This window comes from Notechis scutatus, chromosome 3 (assembly GCF_049901735.1).
Source record: "Notechis scutatus isolate UNSWTSFEM ecotype Mainland chromosome 3, rNotScu1.2, whole genome shotgun sequence".
NCBI lineage: Eukaryota > Metazoa > Chordata > Lepidosauria > Squamata > Elapidae > Notechis > Notechis scutatus.
This window is the reverse complement of record NC_142011.1, coordinates 11,233,476-11,257,905: the sequence shown is the minus strand read 5'-3', so window position 1 is coordinate 11,257,905 and position 24,430 is coordinate 11,233,476. Positions and strand designations below refer to the sequence as shown.

At 43.0% G+C, this 24,430-nt stretch overlaps 1 protein-coding gene across 1 annotated transcript in view; it reads right to left on the bottom strand.

Moving 5' to 3' along the window:
* Nucleotides 1-24,430, bottom strand: part of LAMA5 (laminin subunit alpha 5) — a 225,391-nt gene that overhangs the window by 187,398 nt on the left and 13,563 nt on the right. The window contains exon 2 of the mRNA XM_087959198.1: nt 22,885-23,037. Within this exon, the coding sequence (XP_087815324.1) occupies nt 22,885-23,037 (153 nt within the window). The remainder of the gene's footprint in view (nt 1-22,884; nt 23,038-24,430) is intronic.

Genomic DNA, 24,430 nt, shown 5'->3' with positions numbered 1-24,430 from the left:
GAAGCACTTTTTCATCAAAACAAGATGGCGGCGCCCAGATGATGTCAGTACCGGGCCGCGCCATAAAAAAGGTTGGGGATACCGGGCCGCGGCGTAAAAAAGGTTGGGGATCACTGGTCTACAGTATGTTCTCCTTTACTCCACAACTTACTATCAATGCTGAAAAGAAACCCAACAGGCTAGAGTGCAGTACTGCAAACCACTTCTGCTGACAGCCAGCTGCCTACAATTTGGCAGATTGAATCTCACCAGGCTCAAAGTTGATTCAGCCTTCCATCTTTCTGAAGTGGGTAAAATGAGAACCCAGATTGTTGGGGGAAATAGGCTGACTCTGTAAACCGCTTACAGGCTGTAAAGCACTATAAAGTTGTATATAAGTCTAGGTGCTATTGCTATATAATTCTATTGGAATAAAACAAAAACAGAGAGCTAACATGAGGGGATCCTTGATGCTCTCTGAGCTTGGTTGTTTTCCTGAAGATGTTTGATTACCCAAACTCGGTAACACCTTCAGTTATTAGCATTGACGATGTTACCTAGTTTGGATAATGAAACATCTGCAAGAAAACAGCCAAGCTCAGAGAGCACCAAGGATGCTCCATTTCAACACAACAGAGAGCTGAAATTCTCCTGAATTCTGCAGTTGATGCCTATGTCATCACTTAAGTCCAGATCTAGTGATAAAATCATGTAATATACTTAATTCTGGCAGGAACACAACTCGTTCATCCCATCACCCTATATTAGGGAAAGAACAAATGATAAAGGCATCATTTTTTTGCATTGAAATTGAAAACACCCACCACCCTAGCTATTTCTGGAACCCTGATCAGGAAGACCAAATTTGTCCCACAAGCATAATAAAAAGCACATTTTTAAAATTATTATTAGCAGCTGGATGCTGAAAGCCTGGCCAAAGAAAACTCAAACTAGAATAGATCAAACATCTGGGAAAGCCCATTTGGAACCCAGAGAAGGAGGTCAGAAAGGAAAATATCAGTTATGATTTGTTGCAAGTAGCAAACCAACAAAAGCCAGTAAGATCACATCCACAACATACTTTCCAACTGTTTTTGGCAGCAGCAGCATTTTCAGAAGGTTTTAATAAAAGTTCAGATTGCCTTTTTAATGCTAGTTCTGACCATTTTGAAGCATGGCTGCCCTAACATAGATTGACAGGCGGAGTTAATCAAGTCATCAGCTTAGACTCCTTATATTCCCAAAAATATCTAAGTCCAAACCTCTCCCGAATTCCCTCGATCCTTAAAGGTAAAGGTTCCCCTTGCACATACGTGCTAGCTGTTTCCGGCTCTAGGGGGTGGTGCTCATCTCCGTTACAAAGCTGAAGAGCCAGCGCTGTCCGAAGACAACTCCGTGGTCATGTGGCCGGCATGACTAAATGCCGAAGGCGCACAGAACAAAGTGCCTTTACACCAAAGTGGTCCCTATTTTTCTACTTGCATTTTTACATGCTTTCGAACTGCTAGGTTGGCAGAAGCTGGGACAAGTAACGGGAGCTCACTCCGTTACGGAGCGCTAGGGATTCAAACCGCCGAACTGCCAACCTTTCTGATCGACAAGCTCAGCATCTTAGCCACTGAGCCACGGTACTGAACTTCAATTGATTAGATTCTTGTGTACAGGCTTGAACAATAAATCTTTTTTATTTGCAACTCCACATATGGTCCTGATCCTTTCTGCCTGACAGGAGTTTTATCACCCATGTGGGTGCCCTCCATGGAGAAACATCTCATCAATACAAGATCCTTCTACATGTGGGGGGCAAGCAAGCAAGACTGTTGCAAGAGCTTAAATCAGGGGTGTCAAACTCAAGGCCTGCGAGCCAGATCCGGCCTCGGTGGGGTGTTTAGATCTGGCCCGCAGGATCACCCTGGAAACAGAGAAGGGCAGGCCCGCGGAGCCTCTGCTAGCAAAAAACGAGCGGCCCTCACAAGCTTCAGTTTCACTGGCAGTGAGTTGCAGGAGGCCATTGCAGCCAGAAACGGAGCTCGGGAGCCTGTCCACACTCATCCTGCCCCCACTGAGGTCAAACACAACTCTGATGCGGCCCTCAATGAAATTGAGTTTGACACCCCTGGTTTAAATGGTGGTCAGGGGTCACTTTCTCACAGATGTTTGAGAGCGACACATTTGCCATTTTGCAGTTGCAGTGGATAACCTACAGGTAGTCCTCGACTTACAGTTGTTCATTTAGTGACCATTCGATGTTACGACGGCACTGGTTTTCAACACTTACAATCATTGCAGCCTCTCCAGGGTCACGTGATTAAAAATTCAAGCGCTTGACAACTGACATGTATTTATGACGGTCTGTCCCAGGGTCATGCAATCAACATTTGTATCATTATCAGCCGGCTTTTGGCAAGCAAAGTCAATGGAGTAAGCCAAATTTAATTAATTTCAGTCATTCGCTTAACAACTGTAGCAAAATATGTTGTAAAATGGGACGCAACTCAATTAACAACTACTACGCTTAAACGAGAAACTTTGGGCTCCACATGAGGTAAAACTCACTTAACAACCGTATCACTTAACAACATAAATGTTAGGCTCAATTGTGGCTGTAAGTTGAGAATTACCTGTACAGCCCAAAATTTCTGTTGCTAAGTGAGACAGTTGCTAAGTGAGTTTTACCTCAGTTTACAACCTTTCTTGCCACGGTTGTTAAAAGAATCGCTGAGGTTGCTAAGTTAGTTAACAAGGCCATTAAGTGAATCTGTCTTCCCCACTGACTTTGCTTGTCAGATGGTCACAAAAAGGGAACCAGTGACTCTGGGACACTGCAACCGTCATAAATATGAATCAGTTGCCAAGTGTCTGAATTTTGATTATGTGATCAAAATGGGGATGCTGCAACAGACCTAAGTGTGAAAAACATAAGTTATTTTTCTCAACGCCACTGTAACTTCTTCTCTTTTTATTTGCAATACATTTTTTATTTTTGTTTTAACACATCATTGTGTGAGCAGTGTGGTTCCGGAGTGTCTTACATTTTAAAACAAATATGACAATAGTTTTCCTCTTCGATACAGTTGACATTCTTATAAGATTTGATCTTAATGTACATATTTTGTTAAATTATCACTCTTAACTATTTAATATTGCAGCATGTTATTTTTGTGTCAATCTCTATATTCTTAATATCACTCCTTTTACTAGGATACTATATTAATAATCATATTTTCAGTGTTTAACAAATTATATAATTCTGATAACAATTCACAGATTCATATTAATTTATATTTTTCCATCATTCATTCCCTTTTTAATTTTTAATTGTGCCATTATTATATTTAAAGCATCCCCTTTCAAGTCGCATTTTAATGCAGATAAAATAGTATCATATTTATGTTTCACATATTGTACAATTTTAATAGTAATATACACCACTGTAACTTCAAGCAGTCACAAAATGAACTGTTGTATATCGAGGACTATCTGTATTTTATCATGGTCAGTGGGGGGGGGTGACCCTGGATTTTTGGATGATTAAGGGAAGTGGCGGCACAGTAGTTAGAATCCAGTATTGCAGGATAATTCTGCTATCTACTGACTGCCAGCAGTTCGATCCTGACCAGCTCAAGGTTGACTCAGAAGCCTTCCATCCTTCTGAGGTTGGTAAAATGAGGATCCAGATTGTTGAGGGCAATAGGCGGACTCTGTAAACCGCTTAGAGAGGGCTGTAAAACACTGTGAAGTGGTATATAAGTGCTATTGCTATTCTATTCATCCCAATCACAGTCTGTCCAGTTCTTCAAAAGATTTTTTTTTTTCTTAGACAGCTCATTTGTTCAGTCCTGCAGATCCAGGAGACAAGCCCTGTGACTTCAGTTCCTCCAGAGTTCAAAAGGTTTTACAGGCTTCCAAAACTGGCTCTCGGCCCATCTTTCAGGGAATAGGAAATTGGTTTCCGATTATGAACCAAGCAAAAGAACAGGCTTCCTATGGCAGACTCTCAAAGGAACTCATTCAGTTTTAAAACCACCCTATGCTCAGAAATGTTACTGAAGGAAATTTCAGGTTAATCCTGAGTTTTGGTCTCATCCGGCTCGGTGCTAAAAGTCTTTCAATCTCTCAAAACAGAGGCAGAAAAAGGTGGCTACCAAATGAAGACATTTTATCCTCCAATTAGACATTTTAAAATACTAATATACCGTATATTTTAAAAAATAATGACCCACTTCTTTCACACTTTTGAGAAAGCAGAAGCAGCACTATTTTTTTTATTTTTTTTTTTGCAATATTGTAGTTAAATTTCTTTTGCCTGCAGATGTTTAAAAGGGAAAGAGAAAGGTTCCCCTTGCACATACGTGCTGGTTGTTTCCGGCTCTAGGGGGTGGTGCTCATCTCCGTTACAAAGCCAAAAAGCCAGCGCTGTCTGAAGACGTTTCCCTGGTCATGTGGCTGGCATGACTAAACGCCGAAAGTGCACGGAGCACTGTTACCTTCCCACCAAAGGGGTCCCTATTTTCCTACTTGCATTTTTTACATGCTTTCGAACTGCTAGGTTGGCAGAAGCTGGGACAAGTAATGGGAACTCACTCTGTTACATGGCGCTAGGGATTCAAACCACCGAACTGCCAACCTTTCTGATCGACAAGCTCAGCGTCTTACCCACTGAGCCACCGTATCCAGATGTTTATAGCCATTTAAATTGCATCAATCTTTTCTCCAACCCTGCCCCCCCCCCAAAAAACACCTCACCCCACCAATTTGCAAATGTGTTTTCGAAATGGATCTCAGAAAAAGTAAATGCACTCAAATAAACTGTTGATTCATGTCAGAAGCATCACAATTAAAATAAGGCCTACTCTATGACCTAACAGTTAAAATATAAATGTAAATATCTACAAATTAAACAGACCCCGCCCAGAAACTAGCAACATTAATTGCGTTCTGTCGCACTGCCATGAGGTCAAGTGTACACTGACTGGGGCACAAAGAGCAGGTATACATATATGTTGTTGTCTACATGTCATCACAATTGCATAAGAATAATACCTTACTGTAAACCAGGGGTGTCCAACCTTTCACCTTCCCTGGGCCACATTAGAAGATGAAAATTTGGTTTGGGCCGCACATAATTAAATTAAATAATTAATTAAATTAAACTAAACTAAACTAAACTAAACTAAACTAAACTAAACTAATTAAATTAAATTAAATTTAAAAAAACATAAAATAAAATTATTATTTATTATTTATTATTAATAATTTATTAAAAATTATTTATTTTTTATTTTATAATTTTCCGCCAAATTTTGCGGGGTGGGGGGAGGGGGAAGAAAGCTCGTCGCCTCACGCCTACCTCTCCTTCTGCAAATGCAGCAGCGGCGGCAGCGGCGATGGGGGCAGAAGCAGCAGAGGCGGCGGGGGCAGAAGCAGCAGCGGCGGGGCGGCGGCGGGGCAGAAGCAGCGGCGGCGGTGGGGGGGCAGAAGCAGCAGCGGTGGCAGCGGCGGGCGGGGCAGAAGCAGCAGCAGCGGCGGGGCAGAAGCAGCAGCGGCGTGGGGCAGAAGCAGCAGCGGTGGCGGCGGTGGCGGGGGCAGAAGCAGCAGCGGCGGCGGGGTGGCGGGGGGCAGAAGCAGCAGCGCCGGCCAGGGCAGAAGCAGCAACAGTGGCGGGGGGGGCAGAAGCAGCAGCGGTGGCAGCGGTGGCGGGGGCAGAAGCAGCAGCGGTGGCAGCGGCGGCAACAGCAGGAGGTGGCGGGCGGGACTTTTGGGCTGCGGCTGCCCGCCTTTTCTGTTGCTCGCCCGCCCCGCCTCGCGCCTGCCTCCTCCTCCTCCTCCTCGCTGGATCTTTCATGAAGGTTTGGGTGGGTGTTGGGCCGCATTGCGAGGTAACCTGGCGCATGCGCCCGTGGGCCGCTGGGTTGGACAAGCCTGCTGTAAACCATAAACCTGGCGGGACAAAGAAGGGCCTTTTCTGTGGTGGCTCCCTCCCTGTGGATCATTATCCTTACAAAGAAAAGATTGTACCCCACTTTGGTACTTTTCATAAAGGGCCTGAACCCCAGAATGATACAGAATACACATCAAGTGGCTTGTTTGATTGTTGTCCCCAAGGGATGGTGGGTTATTGATTTTTGTATTTTTTTTTAAATTAGGAGTTTATTCATATAAGCCTCCTATAGTTACTGAAAGTAACTGGGGCAGCCCTATAAAATTTCATAATAGCAATAGCACTTAGACTTATATACCACTTTACAGTGCTTTACAGACCCCTCTAAGCAGTTTACAGAGTCAGCCCTATTGCCCCCCCACCAACAACCTGGGTCCTTATTTCACCCACCTCAGAAAGATGGAAGGCTGAGTCAACCTTGAGCCTGGTGAGATTTGTTTTGCAAAACTGCAGGAAGCCGGCAGGCAGCAAAATTAGCCTGCAGGACTGCACTCTAAACAGTGCATCACCGCGCTCATAATGAATGAATGAATGAATGAACGAACGAACGAACGAACGAATGAATATCCCAAAGGTGCTTTTGCAAGAGGCAACTGGATTTGTCTGGTTTTTCTTTGAAGATGTTTCCTTTCTCATCCAAGAAGCTTCATAGGCTCTCCAGAGTCCAACTCCTTCAACTCCAGAGCTGAAGAAGCTTCTTGGATGAGAAGCAAAACATCTTCAAAGAAAAAACAGAAAGTCCAGTTGCCTCTTGAAAAAGCACCTTTGGGACAATCTGGATGACTGAGAATCTCCATAGATAAATGAATGACTAATAAAAAATTTTGCTTCGTGCTCCTGCACCAAAGTATGTCACCTGAACTTTTCTTTAAAACATTCCCTGCAAGTTTAAAAAGTATTTAATTTTTGGAAAGACTAATTTAAGCTAGATGGCTGCATTGAGCTTTGAACCCAGAAAGATAAGTAGGGTTTGACATAGTACAGGTAGTCCTCGACTTACAACAGTTCGTTTAGTGATCGTTCAATGTCGCAACAGCACTGAAAAATGTGACTTATGACCGTTTTTCACAGTTATGACTTTTGCAGCATCCCTGTGAGCGTGTGATCAAAATTCAGGTGCTTGGCAGCTGGTTCACAGCTATGAGTGTTGCTGTGTCCCAAGGTCATGTGATCACATTTTGCGACCTGCTGACAAGCAAAGTCAATGGGGATGCCAGATTTACTTAACAACCGGGTTACTACCGTGTTTCTCATATAATAAGGCTGGGTCTTATTTTTTTTTGAGCCCCCAAAAATGGCTAGGCCGTTTTTTCGGGGTGACTTAATTCCCCTTGCATCTTCGAGCGGGCAGCGACGGCTTGGATGTTGACCTCGGCATTGGTGGGGCACTTCGCATCAGGGTCAATGCAGGCAGCACCATATCCGGGTGTGCAACAAAAGTACTTCCTAACGGCAAGCCCCCCCACTATTCCCCACCATTTCGCATGTTTTAATATAGGCCTTAATTTGGGGGAGGGGCTTAATTTCATTTCATGCCTATAAAACATGCTGGGACTTCCTATTGGGGGAGGCCGTATTGTTGGAGAAACAGGGTAGCTTAACAACTGCAATGATTCACTTAGCAACTGTGGCAAGAAAGGTCGTAAAATGGGGTAAAACTCACTTAGCAAATGTCTCACTTAACAACAGAAATATTGGACTCATTGCGGTCATAAATCAAGAACTACCTATACTTAAGACAAGTGATCATCAGAAATCTCTGCCCCAAACAGAGAAGCCACATCATGTGTGTGATGGTGTGATAACTCATTCATCACTCCCTTCAGATCTTCATGTCTGCCAACAATAATATGTTGTTCTCAACTTATAACCGTTCGTTTAGTGACCACTAGAGCAATAAAGCATTGCAGGAAATTACAATGGCACTGAAAAAAGCTATTTGGATCCTTGCACCTGTGAAGACAGTGGCATCCCCATGGTCACGTGATCAAAATTTGGGCCTTTATTTACAACGGTTGCAGCCTGAGGTCATGTGATCACCCTTTGCGACTTTTAGAATAGAATAATAGAGTTGGAAGGGACCTTGGAGGTCTTCTAATCCAACGCCCTGCTTAGGCAGGAAACTCTATGATTTGCACTGAAGATGGTGTCTGATTTCGTTGTATGAGGTGCAATTACAATAAAGTAAACTAAAACTATACCATTTCAGACAAATGATTATCCAATGTCTTCTTAAAAACCTCCAGTGTTGGAGCATTTTCCATATTTTCATAAGAGTGATTGCTGTACATAAGTGTAAAACATCAATTAAAAAAAGGAGATTGTTCATGTATATATTCAGATGGTATTGTTTTCAGAAATACAGAATACCCAATGATTATATATTATAATAAAAAGAGCAAAGAACCAACTTCTGTAGTTTAAGGTAATAAAGATCTTTTTCCAGCTCTCACTGGTGTGAAGCTTAAAAGTTTTTGTCTGGCCCAATTATTGTCCTGGGTGTGATTTACACCATTTATGAAAGCTTTTAAAAACTAATTAAACCCTAACAAAGAGCCACCTGGGGCATGAATTTAGTGGTCTTAGAGCACCTGGATTTAATTTACAGCAGTGAAAATTCAGTTCCAAAGTGGATTTCTGCCTCATTTCACTCCAGGTTTAGTAAAAACCTGCACCTATTTTCTTTTACAGCGAAAGTCTGATATAGTGACATCGTCATTTTCTAGGCAATTCTGTCATTCAACCAAGATAATATTTTTCTCTCTTCAATTGAAGAAAACAGTAGCTAAGTTGCTGTTGGGAAAGATAAAATTTAAGTACAGAATTTTAAGTACAGAAAGTGAAAGAGTAAAAACAGATTTTTACTCTTTCCCTTTGCCAACTATTTTTGGTGGTATTTCTTCCCAGATGTCCTTATCTCTAGTAGAAAATAGTTTGAATATAAAACAGTAGTTTTTGTCAAAAAAAAATTACTTTAGAAGCTTATCCTGATCCAAAATCATTTGTTTCTGAAATTTTACGAGGGCTTACAACAACTATTTCACAAAAAGAATGATAACAAAACACACTCCTATTACTCTGAGTTTAATATTCAAATAATAAGGTAATCAGTAACATCTGGCCAGCTGTAAGGAACGACTGTGTGTTAAAAAAAAGTAAAATTGATTATAGGTGATCCTCAACTTACGACCACAACTGAGTCCAGAATTTCTGTTGAAAAGTGAAACATTTGTTAAGTGAGTTTTGGCTCATTTTATCAGCTTTCTTGCAGTGAATCACTGCAGATATTAAATTAGTAACATGGTTGTTAAGTGAATCTGGCTTCCCCATTGACTTTGCTTGTCAGAAAGTCACAAAATGTGATCACATAACCTCGGGACATTGCAACCGTCATAAATATGAACAAGCTGCCAAGCATCCAAATTTTGATTGCGTGACCAAGGGGATGTTGCAATGGGTCGTAAGTGTGAAAAACAGTCATAAGTCACCTTTCTCAGCGTGTTGTACCTTCAAACGGTCACTAAACTAATGGTTGTGAGTCAAGGACTACCTGTATGCTTCCACATGCATGTGAGGAAGAAAATTAGGTATATTTATATATGTATACAAGGGTGTGGGAAGCCCCCCGCCCCACCCCCAGAAGAATGAAATATTTTGGGAAATATTAAAAAAAAATCGATTATATTTCCTCAAAGGAAAAAATGGAGAAACTTGCTCTTAAAGACAGAAAGCAGCCCCCAGTCTTTCATAGTAGCCCACAGTAGATGCTAGCACTTAAGGAGATAAAGAGCTTATTGAAAGGGGAAACCAACTATCTAGATAGCTCTATTCATAAGCAAAGCAAATACTGCAGGAAGAAATCCATTCAGGACAGGATATTTCAAAACTCCTTGCAGCAAAGTTTGACAGCCAACAAAGACAGAATAGTAGGATTAGAAAGCAGCCAGCCCTCCTCACCCAAGATCCAATACAGGACAAAAGCCATTAGCCACAATAGGAATTGCCGAACAGCTCAAACTTCAAAGTCACAGAAACCTATAAAGATCCATTTACTCATTCAACCATTTGGTCATCTGTCCCAGAACTGCATGCAATCTTTTGTGTATGGATCTGTTCATCAATAAACTTTCTTTCCAATCAGCCTCTGTGTTGTTTTCAGCCTCTTTCTCCCAGCTTGGAACTTAACCAGATGGATTTTCCTTCCAACAATTGCAAGAAATAAATAAGTTTCCGGAATCTCCTATAGAAAATTCACACGCACCCAGCAATGCGATTCTAGCATCTCTATTATTCACATTTTATCTGTACTAAAACAAGCCCTGAATTAACCACAATGAACTCCTCTTGGTTTAGATCCCACAGGCAGCAGGCACTACCAAAGCTCTCCGGTTCCTTGGCCTGAACTGTAAGGAGATGCCTTCACAGGAAGAACAATAGGAGGATTTGCAGGAAGGGTGCAGTTTCAGGAAGGGGGGAGGGGGAGGAAAAACGTGTCATTGAAAAGAGAAGGGATGGAAGGCAAGCAAGCAATGGCTGAGTTCATTTCCTCATAAAGCCCTTTTAATCTGATAAAGTAGGTGGTGGTCCAAATGTCAAAAGTAGCTGGCTGGACAAATAATGAAAGTACCTCCTTGTGGGCTGATTAGCTTCAGGGAGCAGGGAAGGGTTCACACCCTCCAGCTGACCTGAGGTCTTTGTCAAATATCCCAGGTGTTAAAACTACTTATGAGGAAAAGGGGATAGGTGAGACATTGGGAAATTAAAAGGGATCAGATCTTCTTCTTTTTTTTATAAATTTTTATTCTTTAAAATCAAAAATACAAATCTCATTTCTATTAAAAGTAAATGTGTCATTGTACAGTATTTTAATGTATCCCAATCTGCTTTTTTTGGGGGGGGGGGGGGAAGCAGGTTGGACACCTTAGGTCAGAGGTGTCCAACCTTAGCCACTTTGAAACTTGTGGACTTCAACTCCCAGAATTCCCCACCCAGCTTGGAATTCTGGGAGAGGTAGTCCACAAGTCTTAAAGTGGCCACGGTTGGATACCTCCTGCCTTAGATGGTGACTTCTACAGGAAATAAGTAAATACTGTGTTGCTTGATTCTCTTGAATCTTCAAAGAGGTTGTTGGGACTTTGGAAGAAGCGCAAAAAAGAGCAACTAAGATAATTAAAGGCCTGGAGACTAAAATATATGTAGAACTGGAGGAACTGGGTATGTATTTTCTCGAAAAAAGAAGAGCTAGGGGAGACTTGATAGCAGTATTCCAGGATTTGAGGGGTTGCCTCAAAGAAGAGGGGGTCAACTTATTCTCCAAAGCATCAGAAGGCAGGACAAGAAACAATGGATGGAAACTCATCAAGGAGAGAAGCAACCTGGGATTAAGGAGAAACTTCCTAACAGAGAGAACAATTAAGCAGTGGAACAGCTTGCCTTCAGAAAATTGTGGATGCTTCAGCACTAGAGGTTTTTAAGAAGAGAATGGACTGTCACTTGTCTGAAATGGCCTATGATGGTGAGCCTATGGCACGTGTGCCACAGGTGGCACGCAGAGCCATTCGTACGGGCACGCGAGCCCCAGCCAAACTTACCTGCACTGCACATACCTCCCAGCTGATTTTTGGCCTGTTTGAGGCCATTTTCACTCTCCCGGAGGCTCAAGGGAAGTCTCTGAAGCCTCGGTAGGCCGAAAAATGGGCCTTCCGGAAATACTGGAAGTGCCCATTTTCACCCTCCGGAGGGCCTCTGAAGTTCGGGGGAGGCCGTTTTCGCCCTCCCAGAGGCTCGAAGGAACCCTCTGCAGCCTCGGGAGGCTGAAAAACGGGCCTTCCGGAAATACCAAAATGGGCCCGTTTTCAGCCTCTCGGGGCTCCAGAGGCTTCCCTCGAGCCTCCAGGAGAGCCAAAACGGCCTCAAACGAGCCAAAAATCAGCTGGGAGGCACGCGCATGAGCAGTGCAGGTAAGGAGGAGCGAGGGTGTTGCGTGCGCATATGCGGGGGGCAGGGCACATTGCATTGTGGGTGCCGGCACACGCCCATGTGAGCACTTTCAGCACACCACAACAAAAAGGTTCGCCATCACTGATAGGTTCTCCTGCTTGGGCAGGGAGCTGGACTAGAAGACCTCCAAAGTCCCTTCCAGCTCTATTCTTATCGAACTTCTGAAGAACTACTTAATTGCCTTAAGTTGCAACTGTTTTGGGAGAAGCTCTTCAGCAACCCCGGTCCCTCTTGGAAAACAGCCACTAAAAACATTCCCACTGGAAATATGGTCTGGCTAATTAGCCTCTGCCACGGTATGACAACGATGAAGCTCAAGAAATTCCAGATTGCCCCCCCCCGCTCCAACTAATTTTCCTCTCACCATTTCAAGAGCATCGAAGTTACAAATCATCATCCAAAACCTCCCTCTCTGATTGTTATGCAGTGTTTGCATAGTTAGGGCGGGAGGCCAAAGGTAAGCAAACATTTGCCCTGTCTTTGCAGAAGAATTTCAAACCCAGATTAGCTGACGGTGCATTTGGGGAACTGACGGAAAGGGTTGAAGAACCAAGCTGGAGCCTAGCCAACCTGAGCTGCAGCTGAATGGTGTCGAGTGTAGCTTTGGAGGAAGGACGGGAGAATTACACAGCGGCTTTTCTGGTTCAGTTTTCAGTGTTAATTCTGAGTTTACAATTTAGGCATGACGTGCAAAACCTCCAAAATAATAATAATAAATAAGCGCTTTCACCAAGAAAACTCAATATTGCTACGTATTCTACTGAACATGAAGTATTGGCACCCGTTAACCATGCTGGCAGCAGCGGGAGAATGTCAATGCCAAAACTAGACCACAATGTGTGTTGAGGAAAACCCCAGTTCTATGTGGTGAATACATTACAGAAGCGTGCTTCTGAATTGACTTAAGGATGGAGCCTCTATCTAGAAACGGTCTACCTTTTTATTCTTTATCACAGTTTCAAGCCCCTTGTGACACCTTCATTGCCAACAGTCTGAATTTTAGGAAGATATGCACATGAAGAAAAAAAATTAATTGTTTTCACCCAATACGAAGCCTTTACTTTAGCAGAAAAGCTTCGGTAATGAAAAACGGATCGATCTTTAAAGTGCATTAGAGTCTAACAAGTGTCATTACTCCATGCCCAACATGGATGTTCACCCGTTGGGCTTTATTTCTGGACAACCAACAAATTGTCAATATAGAATAGAATAGAATTCTTTATTGGCCAAGTGTGATTTTTTTCCAATAAAAAAGGAATTTGTGTGTACAGTGTTGTACCTTATGATTCTTGACTCTTGACGAATGTATATTTTCTTTTATGTACACTGAGAGCATTTGCACCAAGACAAATTCCTTGTGTGTCCAATCACACTTGACCAATAAAGAATTCTATTCTATTGAGTCTATTATGATCCACAGTCATCATAAAAATACATCCATCATAAATCATAAAGATACAACACACATAATAGTCCTTGCTTACTGACCACTTGCTCAGTAACTGTTTGAAACTATAACAGCGCTGAAAGAGTGGACGTATGACTGGTCCTCAAAGCTGCAGCCATTGTTGAATTGCTGCAGTCACAGGATCATGATTTGGGGACTTGACAACCAGCGTGCATTTAGGACAGCCCATGATCACATGATTGCATAGCAGTTTCAGACAGCAAAGTCAATGGGGAAGCTGGTAGGAAGTCAAAAATTGCGGTAATGTGATATTGCTATGGTGGCACAGTGGTTAGAATGCAGTACTGCAGGCTAATTCTGATGACTGTTGGCTGCCAGCAGTTCGATTCTGACCGGCTCAGCCTTCCATCCTTCCGAGGTCGGTAAAATGAGGACCCAGATTTGGGGGCAATAGGCTGACTCTGTAAACCACTTAGAGAGGGCAGAGAAGCAGTACCTAAATCTGAATGCTATTGCACTAGACCAGGGGTCAGCAACCTGCAGCTCTGGAGCCACATGTGGCTCTTTCATCCCTCTGCTACGGCTCCCTGTTGCTGGTCGGCTCCACAATTGATAGGGCTTTTGGTTAGGGCAGGTAGAGAAAAAAGGACGCTGTACAAGGAGGAAACTCTATGGTGGGAACCACCATAGAGTCTGGTCGGCTCCAGAATTGAACAGGGGGGGCTTCTGGTTAGGACCTTTGTGGCTCCTTGAGTGTTTAAGGTTGCCGACCCTGAACTAGACAACTGCAGGTGACTCAATTAGTGACTGCAGTTTGATCATCATTCTCGACTCTACCAGAAATTACCTATTCCACATTCAGAATTTCTTATCACCCAGGGCCTCAGCCTTTCATCGTAAGCAGTTATGCTTTTAAATATATATTTTAAAGTGCAGTTCAAGATCAAAACAGGACATCAAAAGGTTATGAGATTTTCTGGAATCTGTTTTACACTCCTCCCCCCCTCCAAAAAAATATGGATGTACTATACATCAGTGTGTGTATTTCTACAGGTAATCTTTGTCTTATAACCCTTCATTTAGTAACCACTCAAAGTTACAACAGTGCTGGAAAAAAAAGTGATGTGATCGTAATTCAGGCACTTGAAAATGAGCTCATATTTACATCGGTTGCATTGGCCCAGGTCATGTGATCACCACTTGTGGCCTTCCCAGCCACCTTCCGACAAGCAGAAATTAATGAGGGAAGCCAGATTCATTTAATGAACTCATGATTCATTTAGCAACTGAAACAATTCATTTAACAACTGTGGCAAAAAGGTTGTAAAATGAGACAAAACTCACAACTGCCTTGCTTCATAGTGGAAATGTTGGGCTCAATTTTGGTCATAAGTTGAGGAGTACCTATATACACAAACACTTGTGTACATATGGACATGTTTTTAAAGGAAACATTTCAGGAACTATCTAGTTAAACTACAATGTCCTCTATTCACTTTTCCTGAATGTCCACAGTTGCAGCTGTCATTAGGAAATTAAGGAAGCTCTGCGGACCAAGACAAATGATTTTTTATTTTATTTTATTTTTATTTTATTATTTTATTTATGATGCTTCTCTATAGAGAACACAAATTTATTCCAGTCACTAAAGGAAATGGCATCAGAATGATCTGTTGCTCTGAAAAACTGCCAACAGCTCTCTTATTTTTTTCCCTGAGAGCAATTTCTGTGTACCTCAGTAGCAAATGTTGCTATCAATTTACTCTAATACATTGTACAAACGGAATGAGATGAAGTTAACTACAGTTTAAAGCTTTGTCCGGCCATCCCTAAAAAAGGGGAATTCTTTACTAGTGAAAACTCAGTTCTACAATGTGAACACATTATGCAAATTATTTAATACCCTTTTACCCTTTTTGCATAATCCAAAACTCTCTTTACTATTTTGTACCACTGTATTCATCGGTGTGACCAACAAGAATACTACGCAAGACAAAGAGGACTGAAAAATTGCATTTAATCAGACATTGCCAATACGTTTTCCTACGTATCTTCACAACCATAAAGGCAAGAAACATGATCTGTGTTTTAAAACCAAAACCAAAACCCTTAGAACCCATTTTCCTAATTCAGTGGTTAAGACACTGGGCTTGTCTTACTACCCAGTAGCCCAGGTTCAAGACCCGAATGCCACGCAACAGGGTGAGTTCCCATTTTCATCCCAACTCATGCCAATCTAGCAGTTCAACAGTAGGCAAATGCAAGTAGATAAATAGGTACCATTTTGATGGGAAGGCAATAATGCTCCATGACATCATGTTGGTCACATGACCACAGAAATATCTTCGGACAGCTCTGGCTCAATGGCCTTGAAACAAAGAGGAGCACTGCCCCCTATAGGTCTATACACACTCCGTCTTTATGGGTCTGTCTAATATATTTCTGCACCTACAGATAGTCTATGTAGTTTCTCTACCATAATCAACAATATTGAGTTATGACCAAGAACCAGCATGAAGATTTCTAATAGAACACCAGTTGAGCTAGAGACAAGGCAAGAAACAATGGATGGAAACTCATCAAGGAGAGAAGCAACCTGGAATTAAGGAGAAACCTCTTAACAGTGAGGACAATTAATCAGTGGAACAGCTTGCCACCAGAAGCTGTGGGTGCTTCATCACTGGAGGTTTTTAAGAAGAGACTGGACAGCCACTTGTCTGAAATGGTATAGGGAGTTGGACTAGACCAGGGGTCTCCAACCTTGGCAACTTTAAGATTTATGGACTTCAACTCCCAGAATTCCTCAGCCAGCAAAGCAATTCCAATTCTGCCCTACCATCACCATCATTAGATAATTAAATGCGCTCACACACACACACACACACACACACCTTCAAGGCGTCTTATAACCTCCAGAGCCAAAGGACTGTAAATTTCACCCATCAGAGCTGTCTTGCCTCCATGAAGCAGTCAATTATATAAATTGTTCTAGCTGGGTGGCCTTGCCCCATTTCTCTTTCCTTTCTCTCCAGCTCATGATTCCAGCAAAAACTCCCCAGCTCTGGTCCTTTCAACGTGGTCAAGAAAGATGGCAGGCCAGCAGGAAAGGGCACAAATCAAAGAACAGCTTGTTCCATGGAAGAATAGCCGCCTGTTTTGGGGGATTTTATTGAGGGGTCAATGAGGCAAAAGCTGGCAAGCACTCTCTCCGTTAAAAACTGCTACAGAAATGGGTGGCCTTCCTCCTCCTTCTCTTCTTCTTCTTCCCCCCTCTCCTCCTCTTCTTTCCCTCCTCCTCTTCTTCCCCCTCCTCCTCCTCTTCTTCTTTCGTCCTCCCACTCCTCCTCTTCTTCTTCTTCCCCCTCCTCCTCCTCTTCTTCTTCTTTCCCTCCTCCTCCTCTTCCTCCTCTTCTTCTCTCCTCCTCTCCTCCTCTTCTTCTTTCCTCCCCCTCTTCTTCGTCTTCCCCCTCCTCTTCTTCCCCCTTCTCTTCTTCTTCTTCTTCCCTCTTCCTCCTTCTCTTCTTCTTCCACCCCTCCTCCTCCTCTTCATCTACTTTTCTCCTCCTCCTCCTCCCCAGAACAGATAACAGAGTAAGATAACAGAAGTTGGCAGGCACCTTGGAGGTCTTCTATTCCAACTCCTTGCTCAAGCAGGAAAGGCCTATGCCTTTTCAGACAAGGGATTTTGTCCAATCTCTTCTTAAAACCCTCCAGTGTTGGAGCTTCTGGAGGCAAGCTGTTCCACGACAGGTAGTCCTCGACTTACAATAGTTCACTTAGTGATCAAAGTTACAATGGCACTGAAAAAAGTTACAGCCACTTTTCACACTCACGATCGTGGCAACCTCCCCATGGTCACATAATCAAAATTCAGATGCTTGGCAATTGATTCATATGTATGACGGTTGCAGTGTCCCGGTGTCATATGATCCCCTTTTGCGACCATCTGACAAGCAAAGTCAATGGGGAAGCCAAGTTCATTTAACAACTGTGTTAGTAACTTAATAACTGCAGTGATCACCTTAACAACAGTGGCAAAAAAAGTTGTAAAATGGGGCAAAATTCACTTAACTAATATCTCACTTAGCACAGAAATTTTGGGCTCAATTGAGGTTGTAATTTGAGGAGTACCTATAATTCTTCTGTCAGGAAATTTCTCCTAGTTCTAGGTTGCTTCTCTCCTTGATTAGTTTCCACCCACTGTTTTTTGTCCTGCCTTCAGGTGCTTTTGGAAAATAGACTGACCCCCCTCTGCAGTCATTGTCATCCCTGGTCCTTCTTTTCATTAAATGAGACATACTCAATTCCTGCAACCAATTTAATTCTTTGGCAGGGAATGAAGATGTTTAGAAATGGCACAACTAAAGAAGAATAGAGGAGAGAAGAGTCGAGTCGAGTCGAGTCGAGTCGAGTCGAGTAGGGTAGGGTAGGGTAGGGTAGGGTAGGGTAGAGTAAAATAGAACTTAACTTTATTGTCACTTTGAATATACACTAATCAGCATACATTAAAATGAAATTTCCTTGCATATAGCTCTCAAAGTGTCACCGCTTCCAATATACGCAACATAACCATGGCAGAATATAATAGATAGATAGATAGATAGATAGATAGATAGATAGATAGATAGATAGATAGATAGATACAAAATCATGCATATACCCATATATATATTATATGATAGAGAAACAACACAGTCTAGTTTGGATATAGTGTAGATATAGTTTGGAAGAGTGTGTAAAACAGAAGTGGGCAACATTAAGGTGTGTTCCCCATCCAGCAAATCTGCAGCAAATGTTATGACTGTCACATGTTACGACCATGATGGTCATACTTTCCCTACAACAACAACCCTGTTGAGGTGGGTTAGGCTGAGGGAAGGACTGGCCCAAGGTCACCCAGCTGGCTTTCTCGACTAAGCCAGGACTAAAACTCACAATCTGCCAGGGTTTGGCCCAAACTCAACTAGACAGCTTTCTTGCCTAAGGCAGAACTAGAACGCACTGTTTCCTTAAGTTCGTTGCCTGACGCCTTAACCATTACACCAGAGGTGGTATTCAGCAGGTTCTGACCAATTCTGGAGAACCAGTAGCAGAAATTCTGAGTATTTCAGAGAATCAGAAAATACCCCCTCTGACTGGCCCTGTCCCCATCTATTCTCTGCCTCCCAAGTCCCAGCTGATCGGCTGGGTCTTCTTTTGTTGCCCTGCACAGGAGAACGGAGCTGCAAAGCAGGTTAGTGGGGTGGGGAGGGAATGGGATTTTGCAATATCCTTCCCCTGCCACACCCACCAAGCCACAGTACACCCACCAGGCCCCGGCCACAAAATCGGTAGTAAATTTTTTTGAATTGCATTACACCAAACTGGTTCTACATGTTGGGAGCATTGGAAGCTCTTTCATCCAAACTACATTCTCAAGCTGAATGCCCAGCACTGCGAACTCCAAGATGCAGAGTTGGCTCCTTCCGTCAGCCTATTCAGTGAGCGAGGCTGGGGAGCCAATTCCTGCCAGCAATTTCAATCCCATTTGAAAGAAAAGCGGAGTTGCACGGGTTATATTGTCAGGTCTTTCAAAGCCATCAAAATCTCTCTCTCCCAGGAGATGGTTATTGCTCCGTCTCCAAGCTTTGTTCAAACCTCTTTCATGGGGTTGGGACTTTGTTTAAATATTTAACTAGCAAGTTCCAAAAACCAAAAAAACTGCTCGCTTTGAAATGAAAAGGCGGCTTCGTTATCCATGAATGGTCAATTTGGGATTGGAGCTGCGGGGGTCACCCAGCTGTAAAACAGCTGGAAATGATTTCAACTCTTGGAGAAAGGAAGCACCGTCAAATCAGCTTTGGGGTGGGCGGGGGGAGATTTATTTTTCTTCCTTCTCGCAGGATGGAGGATAAGCAAAAGCCAGGTCCCAAAGTAGACAGCGTTTTCTATGCTATTCCTCCCAAGGAAGGGCAATCGTGAGCCTGAAAGTTTGGAAGAATAAACCTTTGGTCCCAGGGACTGACTCAAGACTGGATCCTGCAACGTTATGCTGAGACACTGATATTTTCCTTCATTCAACAGAGCAATCACTCCAAAGTTTATTACAGTGTTCTCCCTCTCTCCGTCTCTCGCTCCCTCTCTCTGTCTGTCTCTCTCTCTCTCACACACACACACATACACACACGCGTGTGTGTGTGTGCACGCACTACGTAGCTAGCTAACTAATGCTTGTTCTATCTATCCAACTATCCATCATCTGTCTATCCATCTCTCTATCCTTCTCTCTCTCTCTCTAACCATCATCTATCTATCCATCCATCCATCTACCTACCTATCTACCTATCTACCTATCCATCCATCCATCATCTATCTATCATCTATCTATCATCTATCTACCTACCTACCTACCTACCTACCTACCTACCTACCATCTGTCTCTCTCTCTCTCTCTCTCTATCTATCTATCTATCATCTATCTATCATCTATCTATCTACCTACCTACCTATCATCTGTCTGTCTATCTATCTATCTATATCATCTATCTATCTACCTATCTACCTACCTATCTACCTACCTACCTACCTATCATCTGTCTGTCTGTCTGTCTGTCTCTCTCCTATCTATCTATCTATCTATCTATCTATCTATCTATCTATCTATCTACCTACCTACCTATCATCTGTCTATCTATCTATCTATCTATCTATCTATCTATCTATCTATCTATCTATCTATCTATCTATCTCTCTCTCTCTCTCGCTAACTAGCCAGCTGGCTATCTCTATCTGTCTGTCTGTCTAGATCGCAAAATTGGACACGGTCACATAATGACTCATCTAACAACCACCTTACAATTGTAATTCTGGGCTCAATTATGTTCATAGGTTGAGGACTTCCTGTATTGCAGCAGTCCCCAACCTTTGTGGCTCTGTGGACCAACAATGGTGGTGGAGACGGTGGGAGGGGAGAAGAGGGCACAGTTTAAAGTGCATGCACACTGCTTGTGCAAATAGAACTTCAGGCGCTCGCATGCTCACTTGCTGTTTGCATGGCCCGGTTCCCAATGAGCCACAGCCCAATCCCCAGCAGCAGACCAGGGGATGGGGACCCCCGCTGTCTGATACCGTAACCCGTGACAAAGTCAAGTGAGTTAGGTTTTATTTATGTTTTAAGCATAAAACCACTTTTAAAAATTATCTATTCATCTATGAAAGATATCCCACATTTGACGCTGTAATGATCTGGTTTCGGAAAGGAAGTAAAAGTTAATAATCCATCTGAAACTTTGCATATTTAAGATCCTACAAGCTGACTGCGCTAAGCTTGCCTGCACTCTGACCACAAAGTTTTGATCTAAGTCTCAACTGCAAGGTATCGAGTCGCCATAGGTGAATATAAATTCAATAAATAAGTAAATAATAAATATCAGCCCTTCATTCTGGAGTGACTTCTTCACTGGCCATTATTTGCTTGAGGAAGTGTCCCCTTTCCGACCGTTCATCATACTCGGAAGAAAATACCTCGAAAACACCACAGTGCACACAATCTCATCAACAAAAGCTGAGTCAATATTAACTTTATGTCATCCACTCCTTGTATCAACAGCAAGGTTGCAAATCTATCCTAAAGGGTAATTTACTGATGATCCGTTTGGTATATGGAATACATCTAGGACAGCGGTCCCCAACCTTTCTGGCTTGGTGGCCTGGCATGGGGGGAGACAGGGGATGGTTCGTTGAGTGACAGGCCCACAGCTCCATTTGTGTGAGTGGAGCTTTTGTACACAAGTGCCTGCTATATGCGCACATGCCCTCCTGCTGCTTCCGTGGCCTAGTTCTGAATGGGCCGCGGCCTGGAGGTTGGGGATCCCTGATCTAGGAGAGACACTACAATCTCAGCTCTCTTAGGAATCATTTAACCAGACAAACAGGAAGGTCAAAGAGAAAAGCTTTTGCACACCACAAACAGAAAGTGACAAGTTTCCCCTGCTTCATATTACACTATATTTACAGGTGTGGTATTTTTTTTTTCTTGTCTAGGGGGAATAAGACAAGCAATACAATCTCAATGGCAAATTTCTTTTAGTTCTAGTTTTTATTAACTCCACCAAAAGGGAATTCTTTAGAACAGAAAAACAAGAACAAGTCCTTTAAAATCAGTGTGGCTCAACCTTGGCATCTTCAACTCCCATAATTCCCCAACTGGCTTGGGAATTCTGGGAGTTGAAGTCCTGGCATCTTAAAATTGCCAAGGTTGAGCCACACTGCTTTAAATAAATAATACGGAAGCATCCCTTACTTACAAGCTGAAGTTCACAAAGTGTACGGCGCTGTACGATTCTGCTTGAGCTAGACACTGCCTCAGTGCAAGGAAACAAGCATGTCAGTTTGATAAATACAGCATTGGCCATTGACATTGTACACACATCCAAACGGAACCAGTATTTGTGACATGATTCTCCTTCCCGCCCAAAGACTGGTCCTGTATATTTTTATTTATATATTCCACAATATAACACTGCGAGTACATCTAATGCAGCAGTCCCCAACCTCTCTGGCTCTGTGGACTGGAGGTGGCAATAGTGGGGGACAGGGGATGTTTGGTTGTGCAAATGCACTTTTGCATGCTTGCATGCTCGTCCTCTGCTTGCACAGACTGGTTCCCAACGGGTCACAGACCGCTACTGGGCTATAAACCAAGAGTTGGGGAGCCCTAATCTAATGCACTACTCATGCTTCAATTGTTTGTCTAAAGGCCGACAGAACATCAGTAAAATTCAACAGAAGCTATTAAATTTTAAATATGCCGTAGAGCCGTGATAGCGAACCTATGGCACGCATGCCACAGGTGGCACACAGAGCCATTTGTGTGGGCACGCGAGCCCCAACCAAACTTACCTGAATTGCACATGTGTGCGCCTTCCAGCTGATTTTCGGCTTGTTTGAGGCCATTTTCGCCCTCCCGGAGGCTCGAAGGAAACCTCTGCAGCCTCGGGAGGCTGAAAAACGGGCCTTCCAGAAATATCGGAAGTGCCCATTTTCAGCCTCCAGAGGGCCTCTGGAGCTTGGGGGAGGCAGAAGCCTCTGTAGCCTCGGGAGGCTGAAAAACGGGTCTTCTGGAAATACTGGAAGAGCCGAAACGGGCCCATTTTCAGCCTCCCGAGGCTGCAGAGGTTTCCCTCGAGCCTCCGGGGAAGGCAAAAACGGCCTCAAACAGGCCGAAAATCAGCTAGGAGGCGCGCGCATGCATAGCGGGTGGTGGAGTGCATTGCATTGTGGGTGCTGGCACGTGCTTTCGGCACACCAAACAAAAAGGTTCACCATCACTGCCTTTGGATCACCTTCAAATATTGGTGGCCACCAAAATATTCCATTGTCCTTCTTAAAACAATACAAGTAACTTGATCAAGAAGATTGCTGCCGTAGCTTAATTTTTTTTTTCCTATATATACTGTACCTTATGGCAAAATTAGGTCATTAATGAGAGATTAGTTCTTTCTGCCTTAGTATCTCCCATTGTTATAAGAAAGCATCCCATTTATTTATTTTAGTGGAAAGCAAGTGATCGCCTTACCTGTCCCAAATCTAAGGTGACGTTGACCTCGTTGAATTCCAGCCTTCGAGACAGAGGGGGGCTCTGCCACCAGCGTTCGGTCCCATCGATAGCATTCGTGATGGGATGGGCTTTGTTGCTGTTGGCTGACGAACAGATGTCACAATATTGTCCCTATGACCAAAAGACAATAAAATGCAGAAGACACATGGTCAGAAACCGCAGAGAAAAGCATGCATTTTTAATTCACAGTTAACAGCTCCATTCACCATCACTTACCAGACTCAACATAAAATCATTGGTCTAACCCAGTTGTAATAAAAATGGTAGTTAGTTTAGGGCTATTGGAAATGGCCTGCAAAATCCCATCACCCCATTAGGTGGCAGCAAGGAGATAAAGCATTTGGGATCTCTGTACTGTCATCTAGTTGTCCTTTTGGATAACTGCAGCCAAGATAGAACACCCCACGTTTGCAATGTTTTCAGAACAACATTTCAGTAAAGGATAAAACATCTTAGAAGCGTAACTGTCCTTTAAGCTCGGGAAGTAAAATGCATCAGTGCCTTTATTTTGGCTTGCTGGTTAAATTGCCATCTTTTTTTTCCTCTTATGAATGCCATGAAATGGTTTTTTAAAAAATGAAGAAACTAAGAATGAAAAAGGAATTCCCAATTCCAAACCCCCTCCCTAGCCCAAGATATGTTTTTTTTTCTTTTCAGGTGAGCACAGACAGTACTAAAGCTTCTAGCAAAAAAGGAAATAAAAAGAAATCCCTCTGTCGTCTTGGAAGGACAAGAATGCGAGCAGGAAACAGGAGAATGATTGCTATTCTGACTAGATTAGAATCAAAAATATGCTGAATAAGGAGCTATAAAATGCAGCACGTGTCAGTTTAGAATGGGGAAGGGTTTTGTTTGCAAAATGAGCCATTACGGGAGAGAAGGGAAGGGAAGGGAAGGGAAGGGAAGGGAAGGGAAGGGGAGGGAGGGAGGGAGGGAGGAAGGAAGGAAGGAAGGAAGGAAGGAAGGAAGGAAGGAAGGAAGGAAGGAAGGAAGGAAGGAAGGAAGGAAGGAAGGAAGGAAAATAATCAATTCCATTTGCTCCAAATCTTGGCATTTTTATTGTCAGTCCTTGTGTTCCTATCGTTATACTATAACATAATACTGCTAGTCCTCATCTTAAAACAATTCACTTAATGACTGTTCAAAGTTGCAACGGCACAGAAAAAAGTGACTTAGGACCGGTTTTTGAACTTACAACCATTGCAGTCACAACCAAGTGTGTGACCCTTTTCCATACTTACAACCATGGCCACATGATCAAAATTCAGATACTTGGTGAGTGACTCATATTTACGACGGCTGCGGTGTCCTGGGGTCATGTGATCCCCTTTTGCAACTTTCTGAGAAGCAATGTCAACGGAGAATCCACTTAACAAACTTAACCACTGGAATGATTCACTTAACAACAGTGGCAAGAAAGGTCATAAAATGAGGAAAAATTCAATTAATCACTATTTTGTTTAGCAAGAGAAATCTGGGGGGGGGGGAAATGGGTTGTCGCGGT